At 27.3% G+C, this 19,206-nt stretch overlaps 1 protein-coding gene across 2 annotated transcripts in view; it reads left to right on the plus strand.

Moving 5' to 3' along the window:
• Window positions 1-18,323, plus strand: part of LOC101241409 (cation-independent mannose-6-phosphate receptor) — a 59,994-nt gene extending 41,671 nt beyond the window's left edge. For both annotated transcript variants that reach the window (XM_065815455.1, XM_065815456.1), the window contains exons 7-15: window positions 6,547-6,695; window positions 6,841-7,161; window positions 8,601-8,675; window positions 10,298-10,414; window positions 12,339-12,524; window positions 15,698-15,783; window positions 15,858-16,205; window positions 17,810-17,885; window positions 18,026-18,323. In XM_065815455.1, coding sequence (XP_065671527.1) covers window positions 6,547-6,695; window positions 6,841-7,161; window positions 8,601-8,675; window positions 10,298-10,414; window positions 12,339-12,524; window positions 15,698-15,783; window positions 15,858-16,205; window positions 17,810-17,885; window positions 18,026-18,121 — 1,454 coding nt within the window. In that variant the 3' untranslated portion in view covers window positions 18,122-18,323. The remainder of the gene's footprint in view (window positions 1-6,546; window positions 6,696-6,840; window positions 7,162-8,600; window positions 8,676-10,297; window positions 10,415-12,338; window positions 12,525-15,697; window positions 15,784-15,857; window positions 16,206-17,809; window positions 17,886-18,025) is intronic.
• The last annotated feature ends 883 nt before the right edge of the window (window positions 18,324-19,206 follow it).

The raw sequence follows: 19,206 nt of genomic DNA on the forward strand, positions 1-19,206 counted from the left end.
ATTCTTTAAAAGTAAATTTATAAAATCTAACCTGAATATTGCCACCAGACAATCCACTGTACTAAATATATAGATTCATATAAAGCTGAAAAATATCAAAGTATTAACAGTGCCATGTTGCGCATGGATGGTGTCCCTGTTTGTACTTTTGGTGTGCATTGCGGAGGCCACATTTGGAGCCCTTTGTTACGGCTTAGGGTTTATTAGTAGTTATTAGCCAACTGCTTGGGCTATTAAACAGTGTTCTGAGTACTATCTATGCTTTGAGTCAAGTTCTTCAATCTAATTTAAAAATGAATAAAGTACCAAAAACTATAAAACACAAAAAACCATCATCATCACCAAGTTCTCTAAACCTATCATTCACTAATATTCGTGGTCTTCGAAGTAACTTTTCTTCTGTTGAGTCTTATCTCTTGCAAAGTTCACCAGATCTACTTGCTCTTTGTGAGACTAATTTGAGTTCAGCTGTCTTCATCTTGTGATCTTAGTGTTGATGGTTATCTTCCTTTAACTGGCAAAGACTCCAATAGTCACATGTTTGGGCTGAGCATTTACATTCGTAAGAAATCACCCATTTGTCGGGAAACTAGGTTTGAATCCACAGACTATTCTTTTATGTGCTTTCGTTTAGCACCACTTCACTCTATTGCCTTTCTCTTTGTTCTATATCGCTCTCCTTCATCTCAAGACATTTTTTAATTTCATCCCAAGCCCTCTCTCTTTATCCATCAGCTAATATAGTTGTTGTCGGTGACTTTAATGCTCACCACTCTGAATGGCTTGGCTCTATTGTCAGTGATCCGGCAGGCATTAAAGCCCACAACTTTTGCCTTTCTCAATCCCTAACTCAAATAGTCAACTTTCCAACTCGCTTTCCAGACAACCCGAATCATTCACCTTCTCTACTCGACTTATGTCTTGTTTCTGATTCTAGTCAGTGCTCAGTTTCTCCACATTCACCCTTAGGTGCTTCTGATCACAGTTTGATCTCTCTAAAACTATTATCTCATTCTTCATCACCTGAATCCCCCTATTATCGAACCTCTTACAACTACAGTAAAGCTGACTGGGATTCTTTCCGTGATTTTCTTTGTGATGGCCCTTGGGTAGAAATCTTTCCTCTTCCTGTCGACAAATGTGCTACTTACATAACTTTGTGGATTCAGGCTGGCATGGAATCTTTTATTCTCTCTCGACGATTCCAGGTCAAGCCTCACTCACCTCCATGGTTTTCTTCACACTGTGCTGCTGCGATTGCCAACTGAAACTGTTACTTCCATATTTATCAGCAAAACAATTCTCCAGAAAACAGGCGTCTGTTTATTACTGCTAGAAACAATTGTAAAAAGGTTTTGTCTAACGCCAAAACCCGCTATTCTCAGGTCATAAAATTTTGTATCTCATCTCAAAAATTAGGCTCTTGTGACTTCTGGAGAATCTTTAATAATATCAATAATAAGGGCAAATCTATAATTCCACCTCTCTTGAATGGTTCAGACTTTGTCACCTCACCTAAAGACAAAGCTGAATTGTTTGCTAAAAACTTTTCATCAATATCATCTCTTGATTCCACTAGCTGCTTTCTACCTGATATTGCCAACAAACAGGTTGATCCATTGCTTGACATTCATATCACTCCAGCATCTGTATCTAAAGTGATTTCCTGCCTAGACTGTTCTACAGCTTGTGGCCCGGACAACATACCTGTTATTGTCTTGCAGAAGTGTTCTCCGGAGCTGTCGTCTATATTCTCAAAACTATTCAACAAGTGCTTATTAGAGTCTTGCTTTCCAGCCTGCTGGAAAGCGGCATCTGTTATCCCTATTTTCAAAAATTCTGGAGAGCGATCTGATTCGTCTAACTACCGTCCCATAAGTCTTCTTCATATCATAAGCAAAGTTTTTGAATCTTTAATTAACAAACACTTAATTTCTCATCTTGAATCTAATCACTTACTTTCTGACCATCAATATGGGTTTCGATCTTCTCGTTCTACAGCTGATTTGCTAACAGTAATAACTGACAGGTTTTATTGTGCATTAGATGAAGGTGGAGAGGTTAAGGCCATCGCTCTTGACATTTCAAAAGCGTTTGATAAAGTTTGGCATGCTGGTCTTCTCCATAAGCTTTCTTCTTATGGTGTATCCGGCATCATCTTTAAGATCATTGAATCCTTCCTTTCCAATCATAGCATAAAAGTTGTCCTCGATGGACAACACTCTTCTTCTTATTCTGTAACTTCAGGGGTTCCTCAAGGTTCTATCCTTGGCCCTATACTCTTTTTAATTTACATTAACGATCTTCCAGATATTCTCTCATCTAAGGTGGCATTGTTTGCTGATGATACTACCATTTATTCTTGTCGTGATAAAAAACCAACACCCTCTGATAGCTTGGAGGGGGCATTTGAGCTTGAAAAGGATCTTACTTCTGCTACAGCATGGGGCTCTCAGTGGCTGGTGACCTTTAATTCAGATAAAACTCAATTTTTTTCTGCCAATCGTTATCCTAATCGATTCTGCCAATAATTTAGATCTTCCTATATTTATGAACGGTGATGTACTCGATGAGTCACCTACTTTTCATCTTCTAGGATTAACTCTTACTTTCAATCTTTCTTGGAAACCATATATCAAATCAGTTGCAGAATTAGCATCTGCTACGGTTGCATCTCTTTATCGAGCTCATCACTTTCTTACTTTGGATTCTATTCTCTATCTCAAATCGGCCTTGTATGGAATATTGTTGCCATATCTGGGGCGGATCTTCTAATGATGCCCTTTCTCTTTTAGACAAGGTGCAAAAACATGTTGTAAACATAGTTGGACCTGCTCTTGCAGCCAACCTCCAACCATTATCACATCGTCGTAATGTTGCTTCTCTTTCTCTTTTCTACAAATACTATAATGGGCACTGCTCTAAAGAGCTAACGTCTCTTGTGCCATCTACTATAATTCATTCTTGTGTTACTCGTCATTCAATTAAGTGTCATCCTTTTTCTGTGACTGTTCCTAAGTGCTCCAAAAACGCTTATTCGTCTAGTTTTTTTCCTCGAACATCAGCTCTTTGGAATTCGCTTCCTTCATCTTGCTTTCCTAACTCATATAATTTGCAATCTTTTAAGTCGTCTATCAATGGTTATCTTGCTCTACAATCATCACCTTTTCTCTTTCAGTAACTTCCAACTTTAATTAGTGGCTGCTTGCAACCTTGTTGGAAGCGAAGATGTTAAAAAAAAAAAAAAAAAAATTTAAAAGTGTCTGAGTTGACTATTCCAATATTATACTGAATATAATACTATTTTGATGGTTAACTAAATTCTGTCATTGTTGCACACTCAGTTAAGAATATTAATATAATAATAAAATTTAAAGTAAAACTTCAAATTTTATTATTATATTAATATTTTCAACTTTTTTTTAAAAAATTGATAAAAATAAGTTTAATAAAATTTCAAATATAAAATTAAAATTTTCATTTATGTTCTTAATAAAAACATATTTTTTAAACCTCCTTACTGTTTAAAAAAAGTAAAGGTTGCTGTGGCAAGTTCAAAAAATAAGTAAAGGTTCCCGTGGCAAGTTCAAATCATCAATCAGTTTTTTTTTAATTTTTGTTATTTAAAATGCAAAACAAAACAACTTTCTTTCAAAACAAACTTCTTTCTTCAAAAGCGTTTTACTTTTTATTTTAGAAAAATCAAAAAAGATTAAATTAAAAAAAAAAAACGGTGGTAGGAATAGAACCAGGACTTTTTTGCCCTAGAAGCCTTGCGTACTAACCACTCGGCTACGCAGGCATATTGTCTAACAAAAGTTTTAAAACTATATAAGATATTACTTAATCAGACAGAAATATCTATAGATCAAATCTTAAGGAGATGTTGCCGCAATTTTCAAGTAATATATCAAGTAAAGTAAAACTAAAAATTTTTAAAATTGTTATATGTTTTAGTTTTTAACATACTAAAACATATAACAAGTTCTTTTTCTTTGACTTTTCTTATAAAAAAAAATGCTGCTACTCTTTCTCCCTATTATCTCGGTTGCAATGGCTGCCAACAGTATTGTAAAAAACATGCTCGAAGGAGCATCAATAAGTTCCTCATTAATATATTATATGATATATGATTAGTATAAGTATATTATATATTTATATAATAGGCTTATACCAATCATATATCAGTATAAGTCTATTATATAAATATATAGTAGACTTATACTGTTAAATGATTATATATAAGTAGTATATAGTATATATAAGTATATAATCAAGTATATAAAAAATTATTCACTTAATAATAATTAATCACACATTCAGTTTAAATTAGGATGCAGTTTTCTGTTTTGTACAAACAATGAATGCAAAGTTATAAAGTCATTACTGCTAACAGATAGAATGGAATGTTTACTATTTTCAAAACGTTTCATCCCAATGAGAATAGAAAATTTAAATTAAAAAATTAAAATTTTATTGAATTTTGAAAAATCAAAAGTTTTAATCTACAAGATTTTGTAAAAACGTAAGATTCTTTTGCTTTATTGTTTTTAATTTTTCACAAATCTTTTGATATTTCATTGTATTTATTTGATGTTAAAGCTGCATTAACATATTTTTTCACTCATAATTGCGCTCCTTGATAACATGTTTCAGTATTACAAGCGCAAAATATCTAGCTTGGCAATTTATTCATCACATGCACTGAGTCTGGAAAATTTATGTTGTACTTTTTTTGATTTTTCTTTCTTTTTTTGGTAACATTAGGGAGCCAACATTTCTCTCCTCTTTACTACAAGCCTCACATTTTGATTTTCAGATTTACTTGCAAAAATGTAATCTTGGATAAAGGCAAATACTTCTCTAGACGCAGTCATAAGTTACTTGCATGCTTTTCAAATTAAACAAACTTTCTGTAGCTCTCGAAATTATTCCAGAAGCCGGAATCTCTCTTAACCCATTCATTACCATCTTCCTTAGAAACATCAACAAAAAGGAGCTTTCCAACAAGACTCGGAAGAGTCAGGTTATTGATTAAATTAAAACATTTTGTGGGTGGATTCTTTTCTACTCTTTAAGAACATACATGGAACATACATAACACTTACAGAGAAGCATATTAAACTTTTCCTCCTCACACTGTAACACCTCACTGTGTAACTTTAGTCATCCTCATTGGTAAAATATACAGTACATCAGCCATGAATTTTCACCAGCATCATGAATTGCACCAGGCTGTGGAAATCTAAATTCAAGCTTCAACATTCTTCAACATATTTACTTTAATAAAGTGATTTTAAATGCCTCTAAACAATACTTCTAGATGAAATGTAGACTTGATATATATGGTGCCTACACAGAACCCAAAAGTTATGTTAGAGTCAATAATATTAGTAAGAATATTTACTTGTATTGCAACTTGTTGTATCTTCAATATCAGGACCATCTGAAATGGATACACTTAATGCTAGCTTATTATTTGTAAAAGAGATATTTTTCCGCTTTGTAAAATTGATTCACAAGTTCAGTATGAATGTGCAACATTAATCTTTTGGCATTCAACTTATCTTTGGTTTCATTTCTGATAAAATTATCCTGTTAGTCAATGTTTGCATTTTGGTGTTTATGAAGAGTTGATAGAGGTGTTAAAATTTTCAATATTACCATTAGCAGCTTGAAGAATACTAGTTAACATATCAAAATGACCTCTATGACTTATGTTTCTTCATTTTTCAGTAGTAAACCGGAAGAGAATCTTGTTGTTTTTATTCTGCGTACAAGAAACATATTTAGACTCTGAGACATAAGCGCATGAATCATATTCAGAAACCAAATATTTTTAGAATATCAAAAATGTTATAGAAAAATCCAAGATCAAAAATGATCTTAGGTTCTTCTGTAATACTTTTTCTGAACTCTTTTCTGAATTTTTTCTCTTTCCCCTTTAAAGTCTTTCAATCTGATCTAACTTTGCAAGTTTCTATCTAAGCAAAAACAATTGGTTTAAAATGGATTAAAATTAGGAAGTTTACAAATTTAATAAAAACTTATTTGACATACACAAAAATTTTTGAAACTTTTTTCAAGTAATCCTTCTCTTATGACGATATTTCATTCTCTCCTATGATCTGTTAAGTCTTCTTGTACCAATGATTTCGACTTGTATTAAACAATATACAATGTACTTGTATTATACAACCTCTCTTGAAATCTGATCTGGATATGTCAAAAAGAAGTTCAAATTCTTCTAAAAATGAATTATGATAACTTGTTTTTTTTCTTCTTTATTCTTTTTTAACTTTTTTACTTTGATTGAACTTTTGACAGTCGAAGCAGAAATATGTGTTTCTTCTGTATCTGTATCTAGATTTAATCCACCATTAGACAACCCATCTTTTCCTTGCAGAGCCTGGATCTATAATTTATGTCTGTTACAAAATTATATTTTTCCTATATTGTATGACATCATAATTGTATTAAGTATATTATTCCATATTAGTAAGTTATTATATTGAAGTATTAAAATGATATATTTAAATATTTTAGCTTATGCTTGCCCTTTAATTCAAAAGAATGGCAATCAGTGTAGTATCAATGATTCTAGATTAGGAATTGATATTGATCTTTCTTATTTAAAACCATTGAATGGTGACTTTTTTAATATCACAAATGATAATTTTACTTTTCAGATGAAGGTATTATTAGTTCATTTCTAATATTTTGTTATAGCAACATTGTTTTAAATTTGATATTCTGGTTGTAAAACTTAGCATAATGATACAAAAACTTGTTACTATAGTTTTTGTTGCTATAGTTTTTATTGCAACTTTTTTCTTTAAGATATGCTCTGGTTCTAAAACCACAAGTTGTAATGAAAATGGAAATTTAAACACATCTGTTACTGGGTGCTATATTTCAAACACTCTAAATACTACTGTAGTAAGTTCTTATCAAGGATCTGAGTTGTTAAACTACTTTGCAGGTATGTTAGACATTACTTATTCAACTGGTCAAAAGTGCAGTAATGGAGATAATTATATTATGAAAATATCTTTTATTTGTAACCTAAATATTTCAACTGGAAATCCTGTTTTTGAACAAGAGGTTGAGCATTGTTTTTATCACTTTACTTGGATAACCAAATTTGCATGCATTCCACTGGTAATGTTTTTATTTTTAAATTTAAACAAACTGTATATATAATAAACAAACTGTATATATATTAAACAAACTGTATATATATTAAACAAACTGTGTATATAATAAACAACTACAGAATATTATAAACCACAGAATCTAAAACTGAAATCAGATTTAGATTCCCCATCTCAAAGTTAGTTGAAAACAATTAAGTTAACTTTTTTAAATTATTATTTTTATATTTTTTTATTATTTATTTTTTTTAAGTTTTTTTTTCTTTATTTAGAAGTTTACATTTTATGACAAAAATTGTTTCAACTCTCACATAATATCATATTTAAGTTAGAAATCTGTTTAAATTGTCATTTTAAACTATGTACATTAAAAGTAAGAAGGAAGATGTTCAGCAATGTTTCAACTATCGAGAAAAAATAAAAACTGTTTAAATTTTCAATTATGTTATAGAAACCTTTTATGTTATAGATTGCACCTAAGTGTATAATATTTAATTTTTTTCAATGTTAAGAAAAGACTTCAAACATGAAAAAACTTTTAAAGCAAACTAAACTTTTAAAGTTAAAGTTTTAAGCAAATTTTCTTAACACAACCAAGAAAAGTGTTTTATTGCACTTGTAAAACCCAACACAGAAATTAAAATTGAATTCTGTCAAGAAAGATGCACAAACAAAGAAAAAACAAGCCGTTGTTCAGAGAGAACAAAACTCAAATCATAGTCAGTAATTTCATTGTTTAAAATATGTAGCAAATTAAAATCTTAAACATAAAACAAAAAATAAATACAATAATCTCATTGGTAAAAAGTTTCACGCTTTAATACCTTTTTTTAAAATATTTTACTTTATTCTTGCTCACTTATTATATATCACTTTTCGCTGCTTAGACAACTAAAAAATTTTCACGATTGGTTTATTCTTGGTATCTTATGTTTTTATTTTTCTTACGCATACATTTCATGAATTTTTTTTATTTTTTATTATTTACACATATCCTAGTACATTTAAATCTAATTTTTTTAAAACCGTTATTTTCAGTTACTTCATTCTCATTGTGTTCTATTTTATTTTAGTGTCTAAGGTTTAAGTATTTTATTTTATTGTGTCTAAGGTTTAAGTATTTTATTTTAGTGTGTCTAAGGTTTAAGTATCTTATTTTAATGTGTTAAAGGTTTAAGTATTTGTAATCTATTATCCCTTTAATGAAATTACAATTTAAAAACAAAATTCAAAAGCAGTTCAGATACATCTATTTGTGATGAGTATGGTAGCATTGGTTATCCCGAATTGGTTTGTTTATTTAATTTAAAAATTACTTTAGATTCAATGCATACCATTTTATGATGATAGGAAAACATTTAAAAAATTAAATATTATTTTATATTCAATGTGCAGCATTTTTCTGATGACAAAAAAACATTTAAAAACATTTAAAAATTATTATAGGTTCAATGCACAGCATTTTCTGACGATGGGAAAGCATTCGAGTTATCTATATTACAGAAAATGGATTTTTATGAAGTAAGTTTTTTTTGTCTTAAATTTTTTTTGATTACTTATTATTATCATTAATTTGGTTTTCTTTCAATTTTAACACATGAAGTTTTCTTAGGTGTTATAATTGAAATGTTAGCTAAAAAGACGATGATAAAATCAGTAATGGCAAAAAAGGGTGACTAGCATATTGTCTAAAAAGTTTTTACTTTTAATTTTATAACTTCAATAATTTAAGCACTATTATTATCTTTTGTCAACACATAAACAAAGATTGAATGTTGTAGAAATCTTTAGGCTTTGAATCAAACAAGTGCTATTGGAGTGATTTTAAATCGCTGAATCTCTCATTGCACAAGCTGTTAGTTAGTGATTGGAACAAAAAAAAATCTGTTGAGGCAAGTGAAGTTGGCAAATGAAAGGCAAATGAAATGTTGAGGCAAATAAGGCAAATGAATAAATTTTTCCCATGTCAATTTTGCAATGTGAACACTGGCGTTGTCATGGAGGAGGTCAACCTCATTGTGCTCTGGGCATTTTTTTAAGAGTTTTGATTGCAACTTGTTGATTTGAGCATAGTAAGCTGTCATAGTTGTGATATTTCCCAAAAGCAGTTTCCAGTAAACAACTCTGCCCATATTTGTTTTTTCCCATTCTTATATTCCTTTATTCTTATATTTTAAATGTTTTTTTATTCTTTATTAATTTTTGTTAAATTTTTATTTTTAATATTTAATTTTTTTTTAAATTTAAAATTTTATTTTTCATTAATAAAACGCAGCAACAAAATTTGACATCCAATAACATTTATTGCACTTTTCATTCAATCCAGAAAAAATAATAATAGTTTCATTCAATCCAGAAAAAATAATAGTTTCAAAAAAAATAATAATAGAAAAAATAATAAATAATTTTAATTGTTTATGCAACACAAAGATCGCAAAAAGTGACCAGATTGTAGATGGTGTCATTGAATAAAAAATAAAAATCATAAGAAAATGTAAAATGTGTGGCAAGACTTTTGAGAAGTAGAAAAATGAAGAATAGACAGTTAGGGGGCATGGGGAAAAACAACTAATGCTCTAGTCACTCTGTGTGTAGAACATATGCAACAAAGAACAAATATTTGATATACTGATTTTAGAGACTGTAGTCTACATCACAACTGTAGACTGTATGTCTACAGGTGTGATGGTGTAGTGCATTAGTATGTACCGTTTGGTCGTCTCGTATGGTCTCGTTATGTTTTCGTTCACTTTCAAATCGGGTGAATAGAAAGTTAAACACACTCACTCCTTGCGCTTATGGGCTAGCACATCAGAGCCAGACATAAGACCTACAGAATGGATTTCAATCGCTCTTTTGGCTAAAAGCCATCACTTTTAGCCAAAAGAGCTACTGCCCCATGCTGGTGTGGAATAATGTGCTATGGAGTGAGATTTTAGATCTGAGCAAATAGTCAGCGAGCGCTGATCCGATGTGCATTGTGGACCTACCGATTGAGCGTGTGCGTGAGTGTTAGCATAGCCATTAGGTTATTGAGCTATTAGGTTATTATTAAAATAGTTTCATCTGTAAGATAACTAATAAAATAAGCTAAAAAATTTTTTTGCATGTTTTTGTATTAATTTTTGTCTGTATATTTACAGGTTAAAAATGACACGAGTAGTAACCAGACTGGGAAATTTATGTTGAACATCTGTAAGGGTGTTATAGGAACAAAGTGTTCACCTTTGTCAGGTGCTTGTTATGAAAGTGATGAAATGGTAAAAATAAAAATTATAAACTACATAATATAGATATAAATGTATAATAGATAAAATAGAATAAAACTACATGTTATAAAAATATATAAATTATGTATTTTTTCATTTAGAATCTTCTTGTATTTTTTTTTCACAAATTTTAAAAAATACAATTTTGTTCTGACGATTAACTGTTTAATATATAATTTTGCATATTAATCTGATTGGTGCTTAAGTGATATTGTTTAAGTAGTTATTCTTATTTAGGTTTTTGTCATCAAACTTCTCAGGAAAGGCGTGCTTAAAATAAACAAACCATAAACTGAAAAGTGAAATAAAAACTAAACTAAAAATAAATGAATGATAAAGTATATAAAAAATAAACCATAAATATAAAAGCATAAAAGTAGTATTTGTCTTTATTTTAATTTAAAGTGTTTCATTTCATAGAATTTAGAAAAGATCAAAGTTTCAAAGTTGTTTAATCCAAGTTTACTTACTTTGAAACATAATTGTTTAAAAATTTGATATTTTTTAATGCCTATTAAGCAAATAAAACTTAGAAAAAATTATTTTTTATAAACATATAAACCCTCATCCAACATTGAACTAACAGTCGCACCTCATGAATGCATCAATAAATCAACCGGAAGCGCTACACTATCATAGGGATATAGTAAAAGTTATTAACTTTAAATTATTAATTGGGATACTTTTAAATTATATTAATTAGGTTTGAACTATTAATTGAGATGCTTCTAAATTAAAATATGTTTTTAATTTTATGCTTTTATTTTCTTTTTTTTATTTATCCTTTATTATTATTTATCATTTCTCTTTTCAGTTTATGGTTTGTTTATTTTTAATTTTCTATTTAAATTAGTTTGTTTTTTGAGTGCATTTTTTTCATCGCTCAAATTATCGAAATATGGAAAAAACCATGGCCAAGTTATCAAAGAAAAAAATTGTATGTGTGGTCATATAAGGCGACCTTACACCTCTCCTGAGAAGGCTTGTGTCATTGTAGTAAACTTGTGTATCATACAATCTGTTATCATCTGTTCTCTATTAGAGCTGTACATAAATTAGTTTAGAAGCAAAAAAAAACTTTTATAAATATATATTACAGAGATTACCTTTTTTTGGATATTTCTAGAGTTCTAAAAGTTTCTTTGAAATGTTTTTTTTCCGGATATCCAAATAATTTTCTAGTAATACAAGTAAAAAATATTTTTTTTTTGTACTTTGTCATCAATTTTGTCATCAAATAATTATTAGGCATTGTTCATCAATTACTCTAGACTATATTTAGTTAGATTAAGCATTATTTTCAACTATCATAGTAACATCCAACTAACATAGTAACATCCATAGTACTATGCTGCTATTCTACTTAAAAATGAATTGATGTAAAAAATTTAAAAATTTAAGCATATTTAACATGCATGTAATGTTTGCACATTATTTGTACGTACCTACAAATAATGAATTTCTTTTTAAACATAAGAGATATTATTAGTTACACAAAATGCATTTATATTTCCAGATTTTTTGTGTATATTTCTCAAAAATATTTTCACGATTTTTTCAAGATATTTTTAGGAACAAATTTTCCAGATCTTTTAAGTATGATCTAGATAATCCTTGATATTACCAGCTTAATTGCATCAGTCAAATTATGTAAAATGTAGTGATTTGAGAAGTTACTTATTCCTAACCCTTTTTTTTATTTTTATTGTTATTCACTTCCCCAAGACCAAAAGAGCCACTACAGTCAAGAAGGCTACTTTATCAATTGTTACAACCCTCTCTCAACAAAACAAGTTGAGGGCAATACTACCAGGGACATTGTGGGGATCAAACTTGAAACTTCTTGCTTATGAAGTGAGTGCTCTATTACTACACCACTACCATTTTCCCCCTATAGTATGTCATTGTTTTTTAGACGATGAATTTGGGCTTTTTAAAAAATCGCCCACAATTGTTGCCATCAGGAGATGTAGAAATTGTATATGAAAATGGTGATTTTTGTGATTCCAAAAATCAATCAAGCACTCAAGCATACCAATCAAGCACTCAAGCAAATCAATCAAGCACTGTTATAAAAATTGTTTGCAATAAAAGTGCTGAGGTAAAAGGTTTTACTAAATTTTTTATAATCTTTCTTTAACTCGGTGGTAAGACAAATTATTTTTAACTTGTTTTACCACTAAGTTAAAAAATTATTCCATAGGGTGTTAGCCAGCTTGATGGCGCCGCTTATAACGCGGTTTTCCAATTGGTCTAAAATTCCCAAAGGTTTTTAAGATCATGGTTAAAAAAAAATTTAATCAGTCTTAGATTTAAATTGTTGCGCTAGACTAGTAAAAAACGCAATTAGTATGCGCGACAAGGAAATGAATTAAGTTAATCAATTAGGAATTAAGATCGATTTTTTAATGCGAAAAAAAAGTGTCGTCATTAACAAGCAAGATCATTTATTAAAAGTTGAAAAAAAAAATGTTTTTAATTTTTAATTGACGTCAGATATTCTCCAGTCAAAATTGTTCAATACGTTTAATAAATTATTTTATTAATTTATTTTTGTTATTCAAAAACTCTTTATTTACATTCTTGCTTTTTATCTTACCCAAACCCTGAAGTTAGGAAAGTTACAAATAAAATTTGCATATTAATAAATATTATAATATAAAATAAGTTAATAACGTTTTTATATTAAAAGATTTATTAATAATTTTAGTAAAATAAGTTAGCTGGTAAAGTAAACCGAAAATAACAACCAAAAAAAAAATCAAAAATAAAACTTGCAATGAAATGTATTGTATATGTTATATTTGCGTAAAACATAAAAGAAGATAATTAAATAATATTATAATATTAATTATAAACCAATGTTTACAATAATTACAATAATGAATTTTTTTTTAATTTTAAAATTCAAAATATATGTAGATATTTAATGTATATTTGTAAATTGAAAAAAATCAATCTGCCCCTTAAATGTCATTGTTACTTACTCGGTGTAGTTAAGGCAATTTTAAAATACTATATCGTCTGTATGATATTTTGTTGACTACTACATATTTCCGTTAAATGATCAGGTCTGTGAATCATGAAAAGACAGAAAAAATAAAATGATAAATTTTGTGGTATCATAAAATATAAATGTTTGAAGCGAAAAAACCCAGACCGTAGATTTTTGTTTTTTAAATCTTCTTAAAATCCTAATTCGCTTGTCCAAATTCGTATAAGATTTTAAATAAATACGATTTTTAGGTAAAATGAACATCATAGATTAAAAACTTTTAATGTTTATTGGCGCTTTTTCTTGATTGCAATTCTTTTTTTTTTCGGAATTCTTGTATTTTTTGTAAAAATTGATAGAAATATTATATTTTGACAACTATATAAAGCCAATAGGTCAGAAACGATTAGAAGGATCTATAGTAAATTAAGGCACTTTTTCAAAAGATTTTAACTAAATTCATGTTATCGTCGATGAGCAAAAGTGATCTAAAGGCTCCAAAATGGTATTCTTTGTATTCATAATTAGGGGTAGTAAAAAGGATTAGAAAATTATATAAAAAAGAGAAAAATTCTTCAAATGTTAAAAAAACCTGAAGCGAAAAAAAATATAACATCTAAAGCTTTTGTTTGGACATAATACGCCTATAAAATCATGCCAATTTCAAATAAATACATTCGAATAATTTGTAAATCGCCTTAACTACACTGAGTATTTAAATAAAAGTAGCATTATATTTGACGTAAATTAGCAAGCCAACCAATTTTTCAATAAAAGGTTATTAAAAATTCGGAAACTTTAATTTAACTTTCATTTAAAAGCTATCGATTTAAATAAGTTTTTTACTATTTGAATTTATCTTATGATAAAAATTGCAATACAAACTATGATGAACAATAATACGATTACCTATGTAAGAAAGTTAAAAAAAAATTTTAACTATTTTAAAATTTTTAGTTTTAAAATACTAAGTATTTTAAATCTGAAATATTTGAAATCTTTCCATATATAATTAGGGTTGTCAAACGTCTGGATTTTACAAAAATTACAATTTTACGGATTTTACAAACCTGTAATAATTTTTTTTTTAGTGTTTTCCTTCATAAAAGCCGTAAAATTCTGGCATTCCTAAATATAATGTATAGTCTTTTTTATCGACTGTTGTTAAAAAGTTGTTTTAGCAAGTTAAAAAGTTACAAGAGGATCTTGGAAACCGTCAAAAATGTCAAAAAAATAAACCTTTTAAAACTGTATTTAAAAGCAATTTACACAATTAAAATAGATCAAAGTTTCAATAAATGAATTTATTAATTCATTCATTAAAACTGCAAACAATTGTCTTTTGTTCTAGTTTTCTCTCAACAATATTAAACAAAGGAGAGAAGCAATTTAAAAATGAAAACTGACGAAAACTGCTCAAAATGAAACAAGTTGAATAATTATAATTAAACATTTATAAAATATAAAAATATTCCTGAAAAATAAAACAAAAATATTCCTATGAATAACCCAGCAAAAATAGAAATTTTTTTATTGAAACTTAATTGTATCTAAAAAATTGTACCTACTTTTTTAAATGTCAGAATGTAATGACCTTTTTTTTTTTTATAGCCGCACCTAAATTCCCAATTTCGCTAAAACGCTGTGTGAATATTTTTTCTGGCTAACACCCTGTTCCATTATGTTCCAATATGTTAGATGTTGATTTCATTACTTTTTTTATTCTAAACATGTTTTCAGCTTTAACTAAATGTTTCTATCTGAATTATTTAGAATAAAAATGATTTTTGTTTTGCAGTATTTCCATCAGTAAAATGGATTTAATTTATATATTGTGGATTGAAGTCATTTTGTCAGACATAAGGCAGTTTTGATATCACACAAAAAATGATTATAAATGTCAAATAAAAAACTGAGCAGTCTATTTTCTAACTTATTTTGGTATTTATTTTGACATCTGTCATAGTTTTATCAGTTATGTATTGAGATAAAAACAATAATTCAAATTGTTTTAATAATGTTTAAAATAATAATAAAACTGATTGTGAACTTTTTTTAATAATAGTTTACAATTTGTTACAAAGTTCAATCATAAACTCATTAAATAAGTTTGATGTTTAAAAAATCATAAACTTATAACATAACTCTGGATATAATAAATAATCTGGATATAACATAATAACATAATAAAATGTAGTAAAATAAGTTTTTGTTTATGAAATGTTTCTTATTGTTTGTGTTAAAGCAGGGCGTAAATTTTTTTTCCAATTGTATCTTAGAAGCCGATAATTAAACTGGTGTCTATAAAGAACTGCAAATATGAGTTTCGATTTGAAACAACAGCTACCTGTCAAAATAATAATTTGTAGGTATTTGATAAGTAACTTCTAAAAAATCTATAATATTTAATTTATTTTATATGAGTTTTTTCTCCAATAGAATACCTTCTCCAACTGCTACATCCATCACTACTAATATAAGTGTCAATGCGCTTACAGCTGTTACAACTTCTGCAACTGATACTACTCCTACAATGTTTACTACTTCTACAACTGTTACTATTCCTACAACTGATACTACTTCTACAACTGTTACTATTCCTACAACTAATACTACTTCTACAACTGTTATTACCTCTACAACTACTACTACTACTACAACTGCATCTGTAACTGAGAAGTTAGCTACATCAAGAACTGGAAAGATTCCATCAATACTTGCAGTTACTATAGTTGTTGCTATACTCTTTATTGGCTGTTGTTGGATTCTATATAGTCCAGAAAAAAGGTTTATAATAATAAATATATTAACATTTTATTATTTTGTTTTAATCTACTAAATTGTTTTTAATCTACTAAATTGTTTAAAAAAAAAAAAGATTTACAATAAGTTACTTGTCAACCTGTGAAACATGTTAATAATTATTAATTTTTTTTTCATTAATCACAGACCATTTTCTTCTGTAAATAAATGTAAATGTTTTTTAAAATTTCTCAAGGATTGTGCATATACAATGCCATCTAGGTGAGAGTTCCATTTAATTAAAAAGTAGAAGTAGGTTTTTTTAGTTAGAAAACATAACCTTTTATAAAAGATATTTGGTTACTGTTTTATGATAGTATTTTAACCATCAAAAGATGTTTATTAAGTCCCTTTGGATTACTCTTGATTTACTTTTTTTTTTTTTTTTTGTTAACAATCCTTTGGATTGCATTTATCCCTTATTTAAACTACTTATTTAAATTTTATGGTATTAGAGGTCATGTGAGTCATAAACTAATTCAGATGCTCTTCTGTTTAATTTTTAATTTGTTAACACACAATATAAGCTTCTAACTAAAAATTATTTTAACCAAAATTGTCAAATAAAATATGAAAAAAGCGACACCATTTTTTTATATTTTCATTTTATTTAAAACTCAAGAACCACAAAGGCGATTCTACGAAAAAAATGGGTGATATGATACAAATGTATAAAATTATGTAAAATGCTGGCAAACTAGAAAAAAGTCTGTTTTTGTTTTCAAATGGTTAACAATCACTGGAGAGGTTTTAAATATTAAAAAAATTATCAAATGTTGTATAAGGAAATGACAAGGTATAAGTACCAAGAAAATTTTTTATTTATAAAACAGCCAATTTATGAAACTCTCTGCCAAAAAGAATAGTTCAATCATTTTCATTCAACAGTTTTAAAGCAGCAATTGATTGCTCGATAAGCAGCGATCAATCACTTTAGCTGTTGTAGTGTGCCTAATAACACATTCACTGGCTATGCCAATTACAGCTTTAACTACTAACTATATATAAACTATGTTAGTGTATTCTATATATTCATTATCTAGATATATATATATATATATATATATATATATATATATATATATATATATATATATATATATATATATATATATGTATATATATATATATATATATATATATATATATATATATATATATATATATATATATATATGTTAGTGTATTCTACAAATAGAGGGCTCAATGTACTTAAAGAATAAAGCAAAATAAATTAGCAAAAACACTTATCTTATTTTTTCTTCAGCAAGTTTTTTCTCCATCAGTAAGTTCATTAGGAAATCATCTAAGCTTCCTGATGAACCTACTGATGGAGAAACAACTTGTTGAAGAAAAAATTAAATAAGTGTTTTTACTAATTTAAACATAATATAATATATTAATTAAAATATAATATATAATTTTCTTAATGCAACTAAAGCTGCCTTCACAACTAAAACTGCTTTCACAAAAAGTTTAGTGATAGTTAGAGGGAAAAATTTTTTTCACAATGTTTATTTTAATTTAGTTTTTTCTTTTTCCAATATTATTTTCAAGATTATGACTAACTAGTTTAACTTTTAAAATAGAGAAATGCTGACTAACACAATTAATTCAATAATGGGAAGAAAAACTCGTGTTGTGTCTCGCTATAAGTATACCAAGGTATTTTTTGCATTATTTGTGTCTCGCTATACCAAAGTATTTTTCACTCAATATACTGTAAAATGCAATTTAACAAATGAATATTTTATATAAAAGAATGTTTTTATTAGTTGCAATTACTAAAGTGCTTTTTTTACAAGCTATCTGCAATAACTTCTGATGACGACTCGGATGAAATAAATGAAGTATTTAGTATTAAAAATGAAAGTAGCGATGAAGAAATGCTCCCTCTTTAATTGTTTGAATTACGTTTGAAGTATTTTATATAGCAGATACACCTGTGTAAAATTTATTCTGTTTTTTAACAATATTAAATACTCTTTTATACATTTTTGTGCGTGTTATAAGGTTTTTTGTTTTTTCTTAATTTTAAAAAGTGTTTATATATTTTGTATGGCTTTTGTAAATTGTTTATAGAAAACATTGATATTATTATTATTTTTTTATCTTTCTAAATTTTTTGGTTTTTTATCTATATATTATAAAAGCATTTTTTGTTTGTATTTTGCGTGTGTGTGTGTATATATACACTATTTTTAAAATGTTATAGTCCAAACAATTTTTCTAGTCAAAAAATAAAAAACAAAGAATGATAAAAAGAATAAAAAAAAAGAATGATAAAAAGAATAAATAAATAAATTTACTAAATTTCGTTTATATCTATATTTTATCTGTCCTTCAGTTAATGTATGTGCTGAAGCCTTCACCGGTGGCAATTTCAATATGATGTCATCCATGATGTTTCAGGCAAAGCTAGGTTATTTGTAAAGCAAAGTTACTTGTATATACAAGGAGTGCAAGTTAAGAACAAAATTACCACAAGTTACTGCAGTAAATTTTGTTGACATATAAAAGCTTAAATGACATTCTACCATTTTTATATCTTTAAAATATAGTAACTATTATATTCTTATTATATATAATAGAATATTTTTTAATATTATATAAGTATATATAAATGAATTTTTCCATTATATATCTATATATATATCTATATATATATATATATATATATATATATATATATATATATATATATATATATATATATATATATATATATATATATATATATATATATATATATATATATATATATGTTATATATATATATGTTATATATATATATATATATATATATATATATATATATATATATATATATATATATATATATATATATATATATATATATATAAAATATATGCATAACATACATTTTTAAATGTTGAAACAGAAACTGATAAAAACTGTAAAAATTTTACAATTTTTTCTCAAAGCACTAAAATCGAATATTAGAATATAAGTGAGTTTAATAATT

The sequence above is a fragment of the Hydra vulgaris genome, chromosome 13 (assembly GCF_038396675.1).
Source record: "Hydra vulgaris chromosome 13, alternate assembly HydraT2T_AEP".
In the NCBI taxonomy this organism is placed as follows: domain Eukaryota; kingdom Metazoa; phylum Cnidaria; class Hydrozoa; order Anthoathecata; family Hydridae; genus Hydra; species Hydra vulgaris.